Raw genomic sequence first — 14,173 nt, forward strand, 5'->3', positions numbered from 1 at the left:
CCAATCACCAAGAAGTTAGCCAAGTTGAGCTACTAAAATTCCCTCAGGACAAGAATAAATGATTGAGTGAGTCTGTGCATATTAAAAAGACGGGCAAATTTAATGGCTTAACCATATAGTGTCAATGGAGCCATGTGGTTCTGATGCTAAAGTTGAATAAAAAACAGCAGAATTGTTCTAGTTACGTGCATTAGTTACTAAAGTTTACTGAAAAGCCACAGTCGTTTAATTACTAAGCACAACAAAGAAGAAGAATACTTCTTATGGAGTAGTGAACTTTTAAGAAGTATTCGGTGCCACTACATAACTCTCTTTCCAGTCCTTTAATTTCAACAAATTCATACTTTCGCACAAACAAAGATTTATAAAGGAATTGTGCCTGTAGTTTCAGTTAAGAGTTTGATTCATCAAACTTCTTGGCGTTAGAACTAGTCCTTCAGTGCTGACAATTAAACTGTGCCGCTTCCGTCCAATCTTTGCCTTTTTAACTTCTATGTTGTTTGTGAACCACAATATGGAACATCTGTACATTTGATAAGAACATGAGTTTATGCACCAACACGAATAGATAGATGAGACAAAGGGTTCATGATGAAGTTAGTTAAATGAGTTACCTTATGAGCACCATTCTCTGGCATTCTGAAACATGCGCAACCAGGGGCTCGGGCCTTTCTTTTCCACATCCCAAGTTTTAGGATACCATGGGTACTGCCACATCAAGAAACATCGTTCTGGATGAGGCATCATCGCGAGATGTCTTCCATCTGGGGAACAAATTGCAGCCACACCCAAGGGAGAACCATTAGGATTGAAAGGATATACATCTGTTGGTGTGCCATCATCATCACAATATTTCACTGGCGCCAGATTCGAGCCAAGAATATGATTGAAAATACTATCCTCAGGGAAATAAGCTCTTCCTTCACCATGAGCAGCCCAAACACCTAGTGTACTACCTCCCATACCTTTGAACATTATGGCTGGTGTTTCTTCTATTGTCACACTAGTGAACCGGCATTCAAACCTTCCAGACTCATTATGTATAAACCTCGGCTGTGATCGGTCCCCTCCAGCACCAAAAACACCTCCCACTTGAGGACCTGGCACCCAACCCAATAGAGCCATTAGTTGGCACCCATTGCAAACTCCGAGGCTGAAAGTGTCTGGACGGTTATAAAATGCCTGAAATTGGTTTAAAAGAGGCTGATTAAAGCGAATGGATGCTCCCCAACCTTTGGCAGAATCAAGTACATCAGCATAACTAAAACCTCCAACAAACACAATTCCTCTAAATTCATCCAGCGTTATGACTCCATTGAGAAGGTCTGACATTGCAACATCCCATGGTTCGAATCCAGCAGCATAAAAAGCTGCAGACATTTCTCTATCACCGTTGCTGCCTTCCTCCCGGATAACTGCAACCTTGGGCTTTGAAATGGCAGTCATATACTTATCATCAGTAACTTTTGGCGTGAAAGAGAGTTTCCAGGATGGTTCATGCCGGCTTTTTAATCCTTCTTTTTCTAGTTCTACACATGAATCCAGTCTTTGGAACTTTTCCAGTTGAAAGCTAGTCTCTTCCCACATATCCCTGAGCACCGAAGTTTCCTCATCCAAATGTGTAACCCCATCAACCTTCAATTCAACTATCGCAGATGAAATAACTTGACCAATTATATCAGCAGAAACACCACCATGGCGGAGCTTTTCCTGAACTAAATCCACATTTTTCCTGCTAACTTCAATAAGAAGGCCAAGCTCCTCCGCAAAAAGTGTTTGGAGTATAGTACTCCCAGAAGCGCTTAAATCCAAGCGAATGCCACAATTCCCTGCGAATGCCATTTCAAGGGCATTCACTATGAGTCCCCCATCACTGATATCATGACCCGCGGAGATAAGCTCATCAGAGATTAGATTCTGAACCTCATTAAAAACAATTTTAAGATAAGAGACGTCATCCAAATCAGGACTTTCATCCCCAATTTGATCAAACACCTGTGCAAGAGCAGATCCACCAAGTCGTCGTTTTCCTCTGGCCAAGTCAATATGAAGCAGCACACCATCATCTCCAAGCTTCAAGTCAGGCGTAACTGTCTTTGTTATATCAGGACACGTCACATACGTACTGATGACTAGATTCCCTGGCGCTTTAACAACTTCCCCTGATGAGTGGGCTGCCATGGAAAGACTATCTTTCCCCCCATCAATAGCAATCCCAAGTTCAATCATAGCTTTAGAAAGAGCAATAGCGGCATCATACATTGCAGCTCCTTCACCGTCTAGTTTTGCAGCATACATCCAATTCCCACTTGCTTTAATATCAGAAAGAGATGTAACTTTCGCCCAAACAAGATTTGTGAGTGCTTCTCCGACAGCCAGCCGTGCCATTGCTTTTGGATCCAAGAGACCTTTTATTGGTTGCTCTCCAATTGAGCATGCACCTCCAGTCAAGTCTGTATAAGTTTGAGCTATAACAGCCACATCAGCAAGAGTAATCTGCAAGGGACCCACAGTTTGCTGCTGTGCCACAAGACCGGTGACACACCTGTCAACTTTAGTGGTCAAGAACCTTTTCGAACAAACAGAAGGAAGCCTCAGGACCCTCTTCAATGAATCTAAAACTGTTATTGCAGGAGCAATATCAAGTGGTTCACGCAAATTGTTCATGCGACTGAATTCAAATGTCTTTTTAGGCATATCGCCAAGCACCTTCTCAAGCTCAAGATCCACTGCAGGTGGAGGAGGACGCAGTCCACTAGACTTGCATTTTTCAGTTGCCACACTATCCACCAGAACAATACGCCCCTCACCATTAATTGTTCCAATAACAGCCATTGAAAGTCTTTCCCTTGAACAGATAGCTTCCAAAAGACCGCGGCTTTCAGGCTTCACCAGTATGGCATCTTGCTCCTGATATTCTGCACCCCAAATTTCCAGAACAGACATTGTGTGATCACCAACAACAATTGCCCGTATATCAATTTTGGCACCCTGTGGGTGTATTATCTCCTTCACGACATTGCAGTTTCCACCAGCACCCTGATCATGAATGCTTATGATGGGGTTGTTGTCACCCATTTCAATGCAAGCACGAACAACTCGATATAACTTCTGTGCCATCTCAGCATCTCCACGCTGCACGGCATTGAAGTCAAGCTCCGCATCATTCTGTCCACTGACCATGCTGGATGCAGCACCACCTCCCATTCCAATACGATATGCTGGTCCTCCTATCTTAACTACCAACATACCAATCTCCGGTTCTCCCTTTGATATGTGAAGATGATCTATTTGCCCAATGCCAGCACTAAACATGATTGGCTTCAACCATTCCCTCCTCTCACCACTTGGAAGTCTCATTCCAAAAGTTCGGGTATAACCCTGGATCATGGGCTCCCCAAATTTATTCCCATAGTCTGATGCTCCATTGCTAGCATCAATAAGAATCTGTAATGGTGATGCCAAGTTTGTTGGGTATGCGAAAGAAGGATCTTCCCAGGGAGCATATGACCCCTCAATATTAAGATTTCCAACACAATATCCAGCCGTAGATGCAACAACAAAAGAACCCCTTCCGGTAGCATGGGTATCCCGGATACGGCCTCCTGCACCTGTCTCGGCACCAGGATAAGGTGCCACAGCACAAGGGAAATTATGGGTTTCCGCTGTAAACAAGACATCAAGGTCAGTAGTAACCGTGTCCAAGGGGCATGTCGAACCAGGCTGAATAGGCCGCAATTGCTTCACTGGAAACCCCTTGATAGCACTGGAATTATCTTTGAATCCAATAACTGAATTGTTTGGATTTGCTAGCAAAGTGCTTTTGACTATCTGCATAAGAGTCTTATCCACAGGTTGACCATCTATAACAAGATTCCCAGTAAAGAACCAGTGCCTACTATGTTCACTATTAGATTGAGCAATATCAAATAGTTCCACATTTGTCGGGTTTCGCTTAATGTCATCCCTGAAAAGTTTGGTGTAGTACTGTAAGTCTTGCTCATCAAAGGCCAATCCCATTTCCTCATTAATTTCCTCCAGTGCCTTGCGACCCCTTTCCATAACGGGTATATATCGAACCTCCTCTGGAACTATGCTTGTCTTGAAAGAAGTCAGCTTCTCAGCATAAATACACTCTGTCATTCGATCATGAACCATTGAAGCAAACTCGTTTATTTGACTATCAAGAAGTGACCCATTGACATATAATAAGTATCTCCTAGAGCGCTCCATTCTATTTATCTCAGTTAGCCCACATGCTTGGAAAATTGAGACTGCATTAGCAGACCACGCCGTAGTGAAAGATAATCGTGGACCAACTTCAATGATATATGCATCTTGAAGCTTCCTCTGCTCCCTGTCAAGGAAACTCTCACTTCCCAAGCTCTCAGGTTCATAAGTTTCTCCTAAAACCCATTTAAGCACAGAAATTTTTTCACTTGAAAGATCTGATTTGAGTCCAATGTTGAAGCATTGTTCAGTTTTCAAGCCAACTATTTGATTAGAAATCTTTGCCTGAACCAACTTGAGAAGCTCAGCTGTGGCACTGTCTTGTAGAAACGGAACACGATATAAATGTATCACCTTTTCAGCAACCTCCTGAACTTTGCCTGAATCTTCATCTACCACGCTACTGACATTCCCCGAAACGACAGCTCTAATCTTCGCCGGAATATGGGACCTGAGTCTCAATTTTTTATGTGAATAACAAATAGGGCTCTGTCTTGGAAGTGTACCCCAAAGCAAAAGATTTGTCTGCCTACTAGAATGTCTAGGTAATGCTAACTTTTGTCTATGAAAACCCTACAATACAAAACAAATCAGAGTTAAACAATTTTCTCAACATCATTAGACACAACACAATCTGGAATTAAAAAAGAACCAGAAATGATCATATGATAATACCTGTAAGAATTCTGTTGCAGTAATGTCCCAAGCAGATGTAGCCATTGCCAAAACCTGCTACTGAAATAAATAAGAGGAGATAAATTATCTTTCAGATAAACAAAAAACCAGAGCCTACAATAGCAATCAAAAAGAAACAAGAAACAGTCAGCAAAACAAATTTTTGAGCTCAGAAACAATCTCAACTTCTCACATATTAACACAATATATATATAAGCTAAAGAAAAGAAACTCAAAAACCCAAGAAAACTTCAAATTAAATACTCCACTCAAGAAAATTTCTTTTTTTTGACTGTGATGTCGGCGGGCCTCAACTAATTCCACGGGACCTGACACCTCCCACCAGATAAGGGTAAAACAAATGGGAAACAATCACCTAATATTTGTATCTGTTGGCAACACCTGTAACCAAACTTCATTGAACCACTAAACCACATCCTTGGGTCCACTCAAGAACATTTCTTGCTACAAAGGAGTTGCCTTTACCCCATTTTTGGCTCTTTTTTCAAAAAAAAAAAAAAAAGTACACCTAAATGCATAAAAATTGAGCTACAATGGTGTGCACACCAGTTCTGCATGCTAAAAATTAAAGGTTGAAATAAAAATTTAATCATTATACATAAATTTTGGGAATAAAATAAAAAAGATACAATTTTTATATCAAGAGAATACCTTTTAGTTATGGGCAACCAAAATCAGCTAAAATTCAATGGTGGGAGGAGCAAGACCAGTGATAGTGCTTGGGGCTTTTGGACAAAAACCCTAGGAGTAAGATATTCCTTTTCTTTTTCTTTTAATTTTATTAATGTTTATTTATTCTAACTAAGGATAAATCATTAATTTTACGGCTAGTTTAACTGAATTTTGTAATTGAGTGACACTAGTAAAATCCAATCACTACTATTTTATTTTTTGAATTACTTTTATTCAGCCGATTTTGTTTGGCAAAGGTTCTCTTTTTATTTGTGGGAAATATTATAGGCTAAACAACATATATATATATATATATATATACCACAAAAGTGAAACTATTTATATAATTTTTCATTGAGGTTTTCTCTCTCCCTTGTATCCAAAATATTGTTATACATTCGATTGATTGTTATTAATTCATTGAATATATGATAAATCTGATTTACTTAAAATTAAGGGATAAGGAATCAGTAAATGTATCCCTATTCCTTAAATTACGTTATTTAATTACTTGATGTTAATTATTGTATCAGTTAAAATAGTAACTGAAATTTGAATTTCAAAAACAAAAAATTTTAAACATTACATTTAATTGTCTTCTTTTCTGATTTACTTTTCTGTGTAAAATTTTTTTTTGCTCGTACGTTCTTGTGAGAAAAAATATGAACATCCCAATATTGTTGTGTCATTCAGGTGTATGGGAGACGGAAATAAGTTTTAAAGCATACAAAAGTGATGTTATTGTTGTTTTTGAAAGTATTAACTTTGCGAAATTGGTTGCGACAATCGCGACGGAATTGGGTATTGATGATGTTCGAAAAAAATTGAAGTAAAATATATTGTTGATGGTAATTCTTCGTTAATTATCATAAGAAATGATAATGGAGTCAAGGTTTATATTGAGTTGAAGAAACAGTGTTCTGGGCTTATAAGTTTTCCGCTATGTATAACAACTTCCAACAAATCGATTAAGGATATCGAGTTTGATAGAGAAACTGGGGCTGTAATGTGTATTGAAGGTAGTGAATCTGATTCGGTTGCGTTAACTGTTGTTGAAACGCAGACTTAGTATTCATTATACGTTCCAGAACTTGAAGTTAATAATTTTACTACTGATTGCAAGAACACTGAAATAAAAGTGAACCAACTTTATAAGGATAAGCAAAATTTGGTATCGGTTATGGCGAAATATGCGATGTCGAATGAATTTAACACCTTTACTAAACGATCTGATAAACAAAGGTATGAAATAAATTATTAATTTTTATTTGTAGATGTTGTGAAGGATGTTGTTGTGTTGTAGCATTTGTTAAACGAGTTTTATTATTGACTGTAATTTCTGACTTTGCTGTTTGCATAAAAAAGAGTTACATTTATTATGTATAATATTCCATCATACATGCATGCGAATGTATAATAAAACTGTAACAATTTAGTTATGATTTTCTTATTTAAATTAAAGATTTTATATGTATGTGATTAAATGGACAACATGTTTTAAAATGTATTTGCAGCTATGTGTTACATTGTCGTGTCAAAGATTGTAAATGGGTCCTGAAGGCGTATTCGATGAATCATTCGAAAATCTTTGTGATAAAGACATTTGATTCGGAACATAGTTGCAGCTTGAGTGATAGAGTTCTGAATAATTTGGTTGCGACAACAGCTTTTGTCACTGAGTTTACTACACCAAAATTAATTAATTACAAGAGAATACACACACCGACGGACATAATTGAAGAGATGAAGGTCGTATACGGTGTTGATATTAACTACATGATGGCTTGGTGGACAAAAGAAAAGGCAATTGCGATCCTTAGAGATGGACCAGCTGATGGATATCGAAAAATGCCCCATTATATATATATATGTTGAACCAGGTATATCCTGGATCATACATTCGGATGCATAAGGCATTAGATAACGAGTTTAAATACTTGTTTATTGCCTTACATCCCATGATAAGGGGGTTCGAATTTTGTCGTCCAGTAGTAGTTGTAGAAGGTGCACATTTAAGCGGGCCATATCAAGGAACGTTTGTATCGGCGAGTACTCTTGATGGTGCAGGTATTATACTTTGAAGTATTTACATTTGGTATTTCAGCATTGTGCATGCATCCTAGCAAATTATATGTTGCTCTAATATGTATAATAAAAATTGGACTTGTTTAATGCGTACATAAAATACCAATATACGCCTTTTATTTTGTGTTTTTGATGTTTTCTATAAAGTAGATGCTAGTTTCTATTTTAAACAACGTTAGAAACTTCATTTTCATTTTAAAATTGAACGAGTAAAATGTAAGTAGATTTTGTTTTTTGTGCTATGTGTATGATTATCTATTATACTCAATGGTGTATGTATGATGTTGTAAAATATTCATACTTTATTATATATTTTACATTTAGTATATAATTCCCTAACAGTATGTTTACGATGTATGATGTACTGTTATGCGTTATTAAAATGTGTGGAGTTATATATTTTATTTGATTTCAACATAGTGATACTGGTGGGACAACCTGTATGATGTCATGTATTAGCTAAGTGTAAAATAATTACAGACCTGTGCAATGGTGTACATATATTATAGAACTGTTTTTTTTTGTTTGTTTGTTTAGGATGCATTCTTCCATTAGCTTATGGTGTAGTGGATTTCGAAAATGACAATTTGTGGACTTAATTTTTTCATCAATTTAGAGAAGCATTTGGAGAACGGGACAACATGTGTGTTGTATCCGATCGTAATGAAAGTATCATTAAAGGTGTGAGCATTGTTTATCCTAATGTCCCCCATCTTGCTTGTATTTGGCATGTATGAAAAAATGTTTGTAAATATTTTAGAAAAAACAAAGACAGACTTAGTGACCTTTATTATTCCATGGCTAAAGCGTATAGAAAAGAAGATTTTGATTACATTATGTCAAAGATTGGAAAGGTTGATCCAAGGGTTAAGGAATATTTGAAAGAAGCTGGCTATGAGAAATGGTCTCGATGTCACGCTCCTGTTAATAGAGGTAGAATGATGACCTCTAATATAGCTGAATGTATTAACGGTTGTTTGGTAGAGGTTAGAGTACTTCCTATTTTAGGTTTCCTTGAAGAAGTGAGGATTCTATTTTCTGCATGGAATTGTAAGAACAGTGAAATTGCATCTTATACAAACACAACGCTTGGGAGAAGATTTCAAGAAATACTAACTGATAATGGGGTTAAATCGTTGTGGATGACGGTATGTATTCTGATAGTTGAATCTACTTTTTATTTGTTATTAATTTTTATATTGTTAAATGTATAAAATTAATCATTGATGACAGGTTAAGGCAGCTGGTAGTTATCTGTACTGTGTGTATGAATCAGGAAGGAGGTACATTATTGATATTGAGCGTGGCACGTGTAGCTATTGTCGGTATCAAATTGATGAAATTTCATTTGCACACGCAATTGTGGTTTTGAAGAGTATAACTATAGATGTAAAAGAGTATGGGCGTTACTGTTCAAGACGTATGAACTCCCTATTATTCCTATGCCAGATATGAAAGATTGGATTGAACCAGATTTTGTTGATGCAGATGAAGTCTTGCCACCCAAATACAGAAGACCTCCCGGGAGGTCAAAAAAAGGAAGACATTTGAAATCTAGTAAATCACTTACAAGTTCAAGCCATTGCGGTAAATGCGAGCGTGCAGGCCACAACCGTAGGACATGCGGTTTCTTCCCAAAAGAAAGTTGAAGATTTTAGTTTGTTGTTCTAAATGCTAAGTGATTGTTTGGATATAACTACAGAACGTCAATTGTTTTTTATTTTTTATTTATTTGCTTGTTGAAGTTTATTGTATGTTTTTATTTGTTATGTGCTTTTTAATTATGACTGAATTTTTGATATTTTGGAAACAATATCACACAGTTTTAAATTATTACAGTTTATGACTTTACTGCTTATTATTGCAGCGTAGTAATATGTAATCTTAATGTATAATATATTTAACATGTATGATATTATACGTTGACAACATGTATGACTTTTAAGTAAATGTTTTTTAAAAGCATAACAACTAATAATTATATGAATCAAACGAATTTGTGTGAGGATTATGGATTATACATTAAGATCTATGTATGAGAGTAAAAATATTTTTGTTTTGTTATTAGTATTATGTATAAATGTTGATACATTAAGTTTGTTTACAATTTACGATGTATTGTTATTTTTCTAAAAAAAAATTGAATACGAAGCTGTTTTCAATTAAGCAATGAGATGTTTCAACATGTATGATGTTGTCTACTGAATTTCTTAAAAATAAATTGATACCTGTTCAATGTATAATTAACTCATAATATAACATTTACTTCTTTAATGTCGGAAAAAAAAACAATGTTTTACATATATTTAATTCATTATACGCATGTGACATTTTACATATGTAAAATGTTGTTATACAGTCTTTTTAATATTAAGTTAGGTTAAATGGGTAATTAACAAACAGGATAGAATAAGTAGAAAAGAGTTTATGTAAATGTAAATGTAAATGTATTAGAACCAATAACTTCCATCCATATAATGTTGCCTAAAACCCAACATTCCAAAAAACATTACTGTATATAACTATTTAACAGAAACAACAAAAAAAACAATTAAAATATTTTTAAGAATGAGCTACTCCAAAGTAACAATTGCACTTTCATCAGGTGATTGGAGAAAAGTATTCTTTGGACGAGGAGGATCATCATCACTCGTATAACATTTTTCTATCTTCGTCACTCCGTAATGCCATAGTAACGAAACATAACGTGCACCTTGACTAACAACTTCAAACTCACATGAAGGAACTTGTTGCCCTTCACTCAATATTTCTGCATATGTAGCCACAAATACCCCGCAGTCACTGAATTTTTAATAAAATGAAAGATCGATAAGTATAGTAATTTACCATGATTATACATGTGAAAATTTAAAAAGTAAGAGACACTTACAAACTATCAGACGCTTACTGTGGAATGTTTTGGACGTATTCAATGGGTTGTGACTTATCTCACCATTTCGTAGACCAAGCTTCCCTTCGTATGCTTTAAGTGTTGACCAGTCAACTCTTTCAGTCTTTTTAAAAAAAACACTGTCCGACAAGTAAGTAGGCAGCATGGCTGCTAACTTTCTTATTTCAGTTGGTGGTTCACTTTTCTTTTTGCTTGACAATGAGTCATACACGCGTATTGTTCTCTCCTTTAACACAATTACAACCAATACCCAGTGATATTCTTTTCCACAGTTAGCAGGAACATATACCTCATCAACCAAATTCCATGGTAAACCCTCAGGAATACAGAATCCATTAATTATATTTGTTATAGCGATTTCATTAGAAGCACAAGCAACAGATTCTGCATAGTCTTCTTACATGGATATGTGATTTGTTTTAACTTCTGGAAAATAGCGTTCGTATGTTTTTTCCATATATGTTTTGAAGAAGCAGTTGGTTGTCGTATATCTATATGGATCACACTGCTGCAACTTCGATTTTTTTCTCAAATGGTAGAATATCACATCTAAGTGCTGCATGTAGAAATGGTTAGGTTATGTTAAGCACTGAAAGAAAACTGCATATTAAGACGCTATTACTATGTATTGCGTAAGAAGTTGAATGAATGACATGTTTCCATTACATCTATAATGCGATTATATAGTCCATAACATGTATGATATTTATTCATACAACAGATGCTAATGTATATGTTTGAGTTATTAGTATGTATTGGGAATATAAATTAGTGTATGATATATTAACAAAACATGTATAAAATCTGATTATATGTAATACTACATGTATAATTAGTAGTCATAAAATTAAATCGTAGTAAAATATTTTTGTTATTATTATTTTGCAACAAAGAACAGGAATGTATGATATGTTACATGTCATTGTTTTAAATGTGATTATACATTACACCACATGTACGATATGTAACTATACAATAGATTATATGTATTATGTATTTTAATTATACAACAGATACTAATGCATAATTTTTAGTTGTTATTATGTATTGATAAATGACAATAATGTATGATGTATTAACATAATGTATGATGTATTAACATAACATGTACTAAATGTGATTATATGTCTTACCACATGTATTAAATTGTGTCATAAAATAAATTCGAAGTCATATATTTTCGTTATTATTATGTTTTCAACAAAGTACATCAATGTATGAGCTATTACAATTAAATGTATAATAAGTGATTGTACATAACACCATATGTATGACACGTAATAATACAATAGATTTTATGTATTTTGTAATAATTAGAATATTTTTAGTAAAAGTTTAAAGAATCATGATATAGTTGAGTTTAATTTACCTCATTATTCCAACACATTTTGGGTTGCGTCATCAAGTAGAACCAATTTTTTGAGAGTGCTTGTGCAACAATAAAGTCCAATAGAGGATAACCTGATCCTGACACATTTTTTAGATAGTGATTGTCTGTTTGTTTCCTGTAACATAAACAAGCATTAGACTTCACCAAGGTTTATTCTTATGTACTAAATTCAGTAATTTAGTAAACTTTCTAAATAACTTACTTTGATGCATGATATTTCAGTAACTCAAGTTCAAGCCACTGTGAATAATCGCTGATCAATTGATTAGGCATGTCTTCATAAATGGTACAACCATCAAAAGCATACCTTTGTTTCTCTTTGTTATCAGAACTGCCTTCATCTTTAGAGCTCGATCCAAATTTTGTGATGTATGGTGACCTAAAAATCTTTGACTTTTTTCTGTCTCTTTTAACAGGTGATTTATGTTTTACTTCACGAGATTTTGCTACTTCAAGCTTCCTTACTTGTGCATCAGGAAAGTCTAGTGAAAACTGACTATCTGGAAGTGACCACTAGCTTTCCGTCACTAAATTTGGTGTAACAACATCGAATTTTTTTTGTATGCAAAGGTGTTGACAATTCAATTATTAGTGTGTCTAAAGCATCTTGATCAAACTCCGTTAGTGTGACATTCACATCATCCTACAGATTAAAGATTGATGTGTTATGTGTAAAATCAAACATATTAATGTTTAACGTTAGTGATACCTAAACAGTAGCGACATTTATGTGGATTGTTTTGTTTGTTTAAAAACAAAATTTGAACTGTAAAAAAAATACCTGCAAATCTATCACATCAGTTCTATGATGTTTGTTCAATTCATCAGCACAAAATGATTCGTTTGTGGAAATATGCTCATCCTATTTTAAGTAAAATCATTATGTAATAAAATAAATATGTCATATATCTATACGTATCACAAATGTATAAAGGACTGTACTATGTCATAAGTTTATGTTTTTAGACTTGAAGTGTTAAATCAGCAGTATTAAAACAGAAAAAAATTTAAAACAGGAGTATGTTGTTTTCCCAAATCTTTGATAATAGCTTCCTCTTTATTGGAAATAAGCATATCCTAAATTAAGAGTTAAGTAGCATGTCGGAACACATTTATTAAAAGTAAAACGTAGTTCTAAAGGATAAAAATTTGTAAAAGTAATTTTAAAAGTTAATGATGAACGAAAAAATGTTTACATAATTTGATATGTATTAAGGATGAAAGTGAATGTATAAGAATGTAAGTTTTGAGTTGATAAACAACATGACAAACTAATAATGTACCTCTAAATATTTCATATGAGCGTTATGCTCTCTGCTCAGTTCTTCATTACAATCTGTTTTTTTTGCATCATTATGCTCATCCTACATTCAGTCACAATCATCATGTATAAAAGTCATGTTAATGTATAACGTAATTTTATAAATTCAATTGAATGTATAATGAATCTGAGACAGTATCACACTATAATAGTATTACAATACAAATTATTCAAAGTAAGACAGTGCTAGAGAAAATAAATTTGTAATACTAATTTGAAAATCCATATAATGGTGAATGAAAACCTGTTTATAGAATTTGATATCTAATCTGCATGGATGTGAATGTAGAAGCATGTAAGTTTTGAGTTAATAAACAATACGAACAACCAAAAAATACCTCTAAATGCTTCATGTGAGGGCTTTGATTTATGGTCAGATCTTCAGTACAACCTGCTTCTATTGCATCATTATGCTCATCCTACATTCAGTAACAAGTTTTATTTATAAAAAAATTTAGTCAAAGTGATACGTTGTTGAATGAAAAAAATATGGACTAGTGATTTTGAATTGATATGTATAACAAATGCATATGTATTTGTTATATGGGGATTTAATGTATAACATAATGTTATACATTTAAATGAATGTATAACAAAGCTCACACATTCTTTAAATAAAAAAACATTCATTTTCTGTAATGTACTGCTAGTATTAATAATGTATAACACATCAATATACATTTAAATGTATGTGTAGTAATACTGTAACATCCTACAAGTAATCGATTTAAAATATTATTATGGATCCAAAAATAAAACAACATGATAGACAAAAAATGTACTAATATATCTTCCATTTCAGTAATGTGCGTGTTTTTTCATTCTTCTTCATGTCCCTCTTCTTGATCATTCATATGCTCATCCTACA

General features: G+C 34.3%; 2 protein-coding genes across 3 annotated transcripts; one reads left to right on the plus strand and one right to left on the minus strand.

The window, feature by feature from the left end:
• Positions 1-152: 152 nt before the first annotated feature.
• Positions 153-5,734, minus strand: LOC107859270 (probable phosphoribosylformylglycinamidine synthase, chloroplastic/mitochondrial). 2 transcript variants are annotated; one of them, XM_016704220.2, is made up of 4 exons: positions 5,578-5,734; positions 4,906-4,965; positions 615-4,803; positions 153-523 (listed from the first exon to the last, which is right to left on the minus strand). In XM_016704220.2, exons 2-3 carry the CDS (start codon positions 4,948-4,950, stop codon positions 616-618), a joined length of 4,233 nt encoding a protein of 1,410 aa, XP_016559706.2. In that variant the 5' UTR covers positions 4,951-4,965; positions 5,578-5,734; the 3' UTR covers positions 153-523; position 615. The 2 variants fall into 2 exon arrangements, with proteins under 2 accessions (XP_016559706.2, XP_047262815.1); XM_047406859.1 differs by lacking the exon at positions 5,578-5,734 and adding an exon at positions 5,282-5,426.
• Positions 5,735-8,480: 2,746 nt separating this feature from the next.
• LOC107858117 lies at positions 8,481-9,332 on the plus strand. The gene is made up of 3 exons (XM_016702839.2): positions 8,481-8,831; positions 8,917-9,058; positions 9,133-9,332. Exons 1-3 carry the CDS (start codon positions 8,481-8,483, stop codon positions 9,330-9,332), a joined length of 693 nt encoding a protein of 230 aa, XP_016558325.2.
• Positions 9,333-14,173: the final 4,841 nt, after the last annotated feature.

Source organism: Capsicum annuum, chromosome 2, assembly GCF_002878395.1.
Source record: "Capsicum annuum cultivar UCD-10X-F1 chromosome 2, UCD10Xv1.1, whole genome shotgun sequence".
NCBI lineage: Eukaryota > Viridiplantae > Streptophyta > Magnoliopsida > Solanales > Solanaceae > Capsicum > Capsicum annuum.

Excerpts from the sequence above, each read along its gene's own strand:
- LOC107859270 (XM_016704220.2), bottom strand. The coding sequence starts at position 4,950 with ATGGCTACATCTGCTTGGGACATTACTGCAACAGAATTCTTACAG. Across the intron at positions 4,804-4,905 it reads CTGCAACAGAATTCTTACAG|GGTTTTCATAGACAAAAGTT; the intron begins GTATTATCATAT and ends TTTGTATTGTAG.
- LOC107858117 (XM_016702839.2), top strand. The coding sequence starts at position 8,481 with ATGGCTAAAGCGTATAGAAAAGAAGATTTTGATTACATTATGTCAAAG. Across the intron at positions 8,832-8,916 it reads TTAAATCGTTGTGGATGACG|GTTAAGGCAGCTGGTAGTTA; the intron begins GTATGTATTCTG and ends CATTGATGACAG. Across the intron at positions 9,059-9,132 it reads CGCAATTGTGGTTTTGAAGA|ATATGAAAGATTGGATTGAA; the intron begins GTATAACTATAG and ends TTCCTATGCCAG.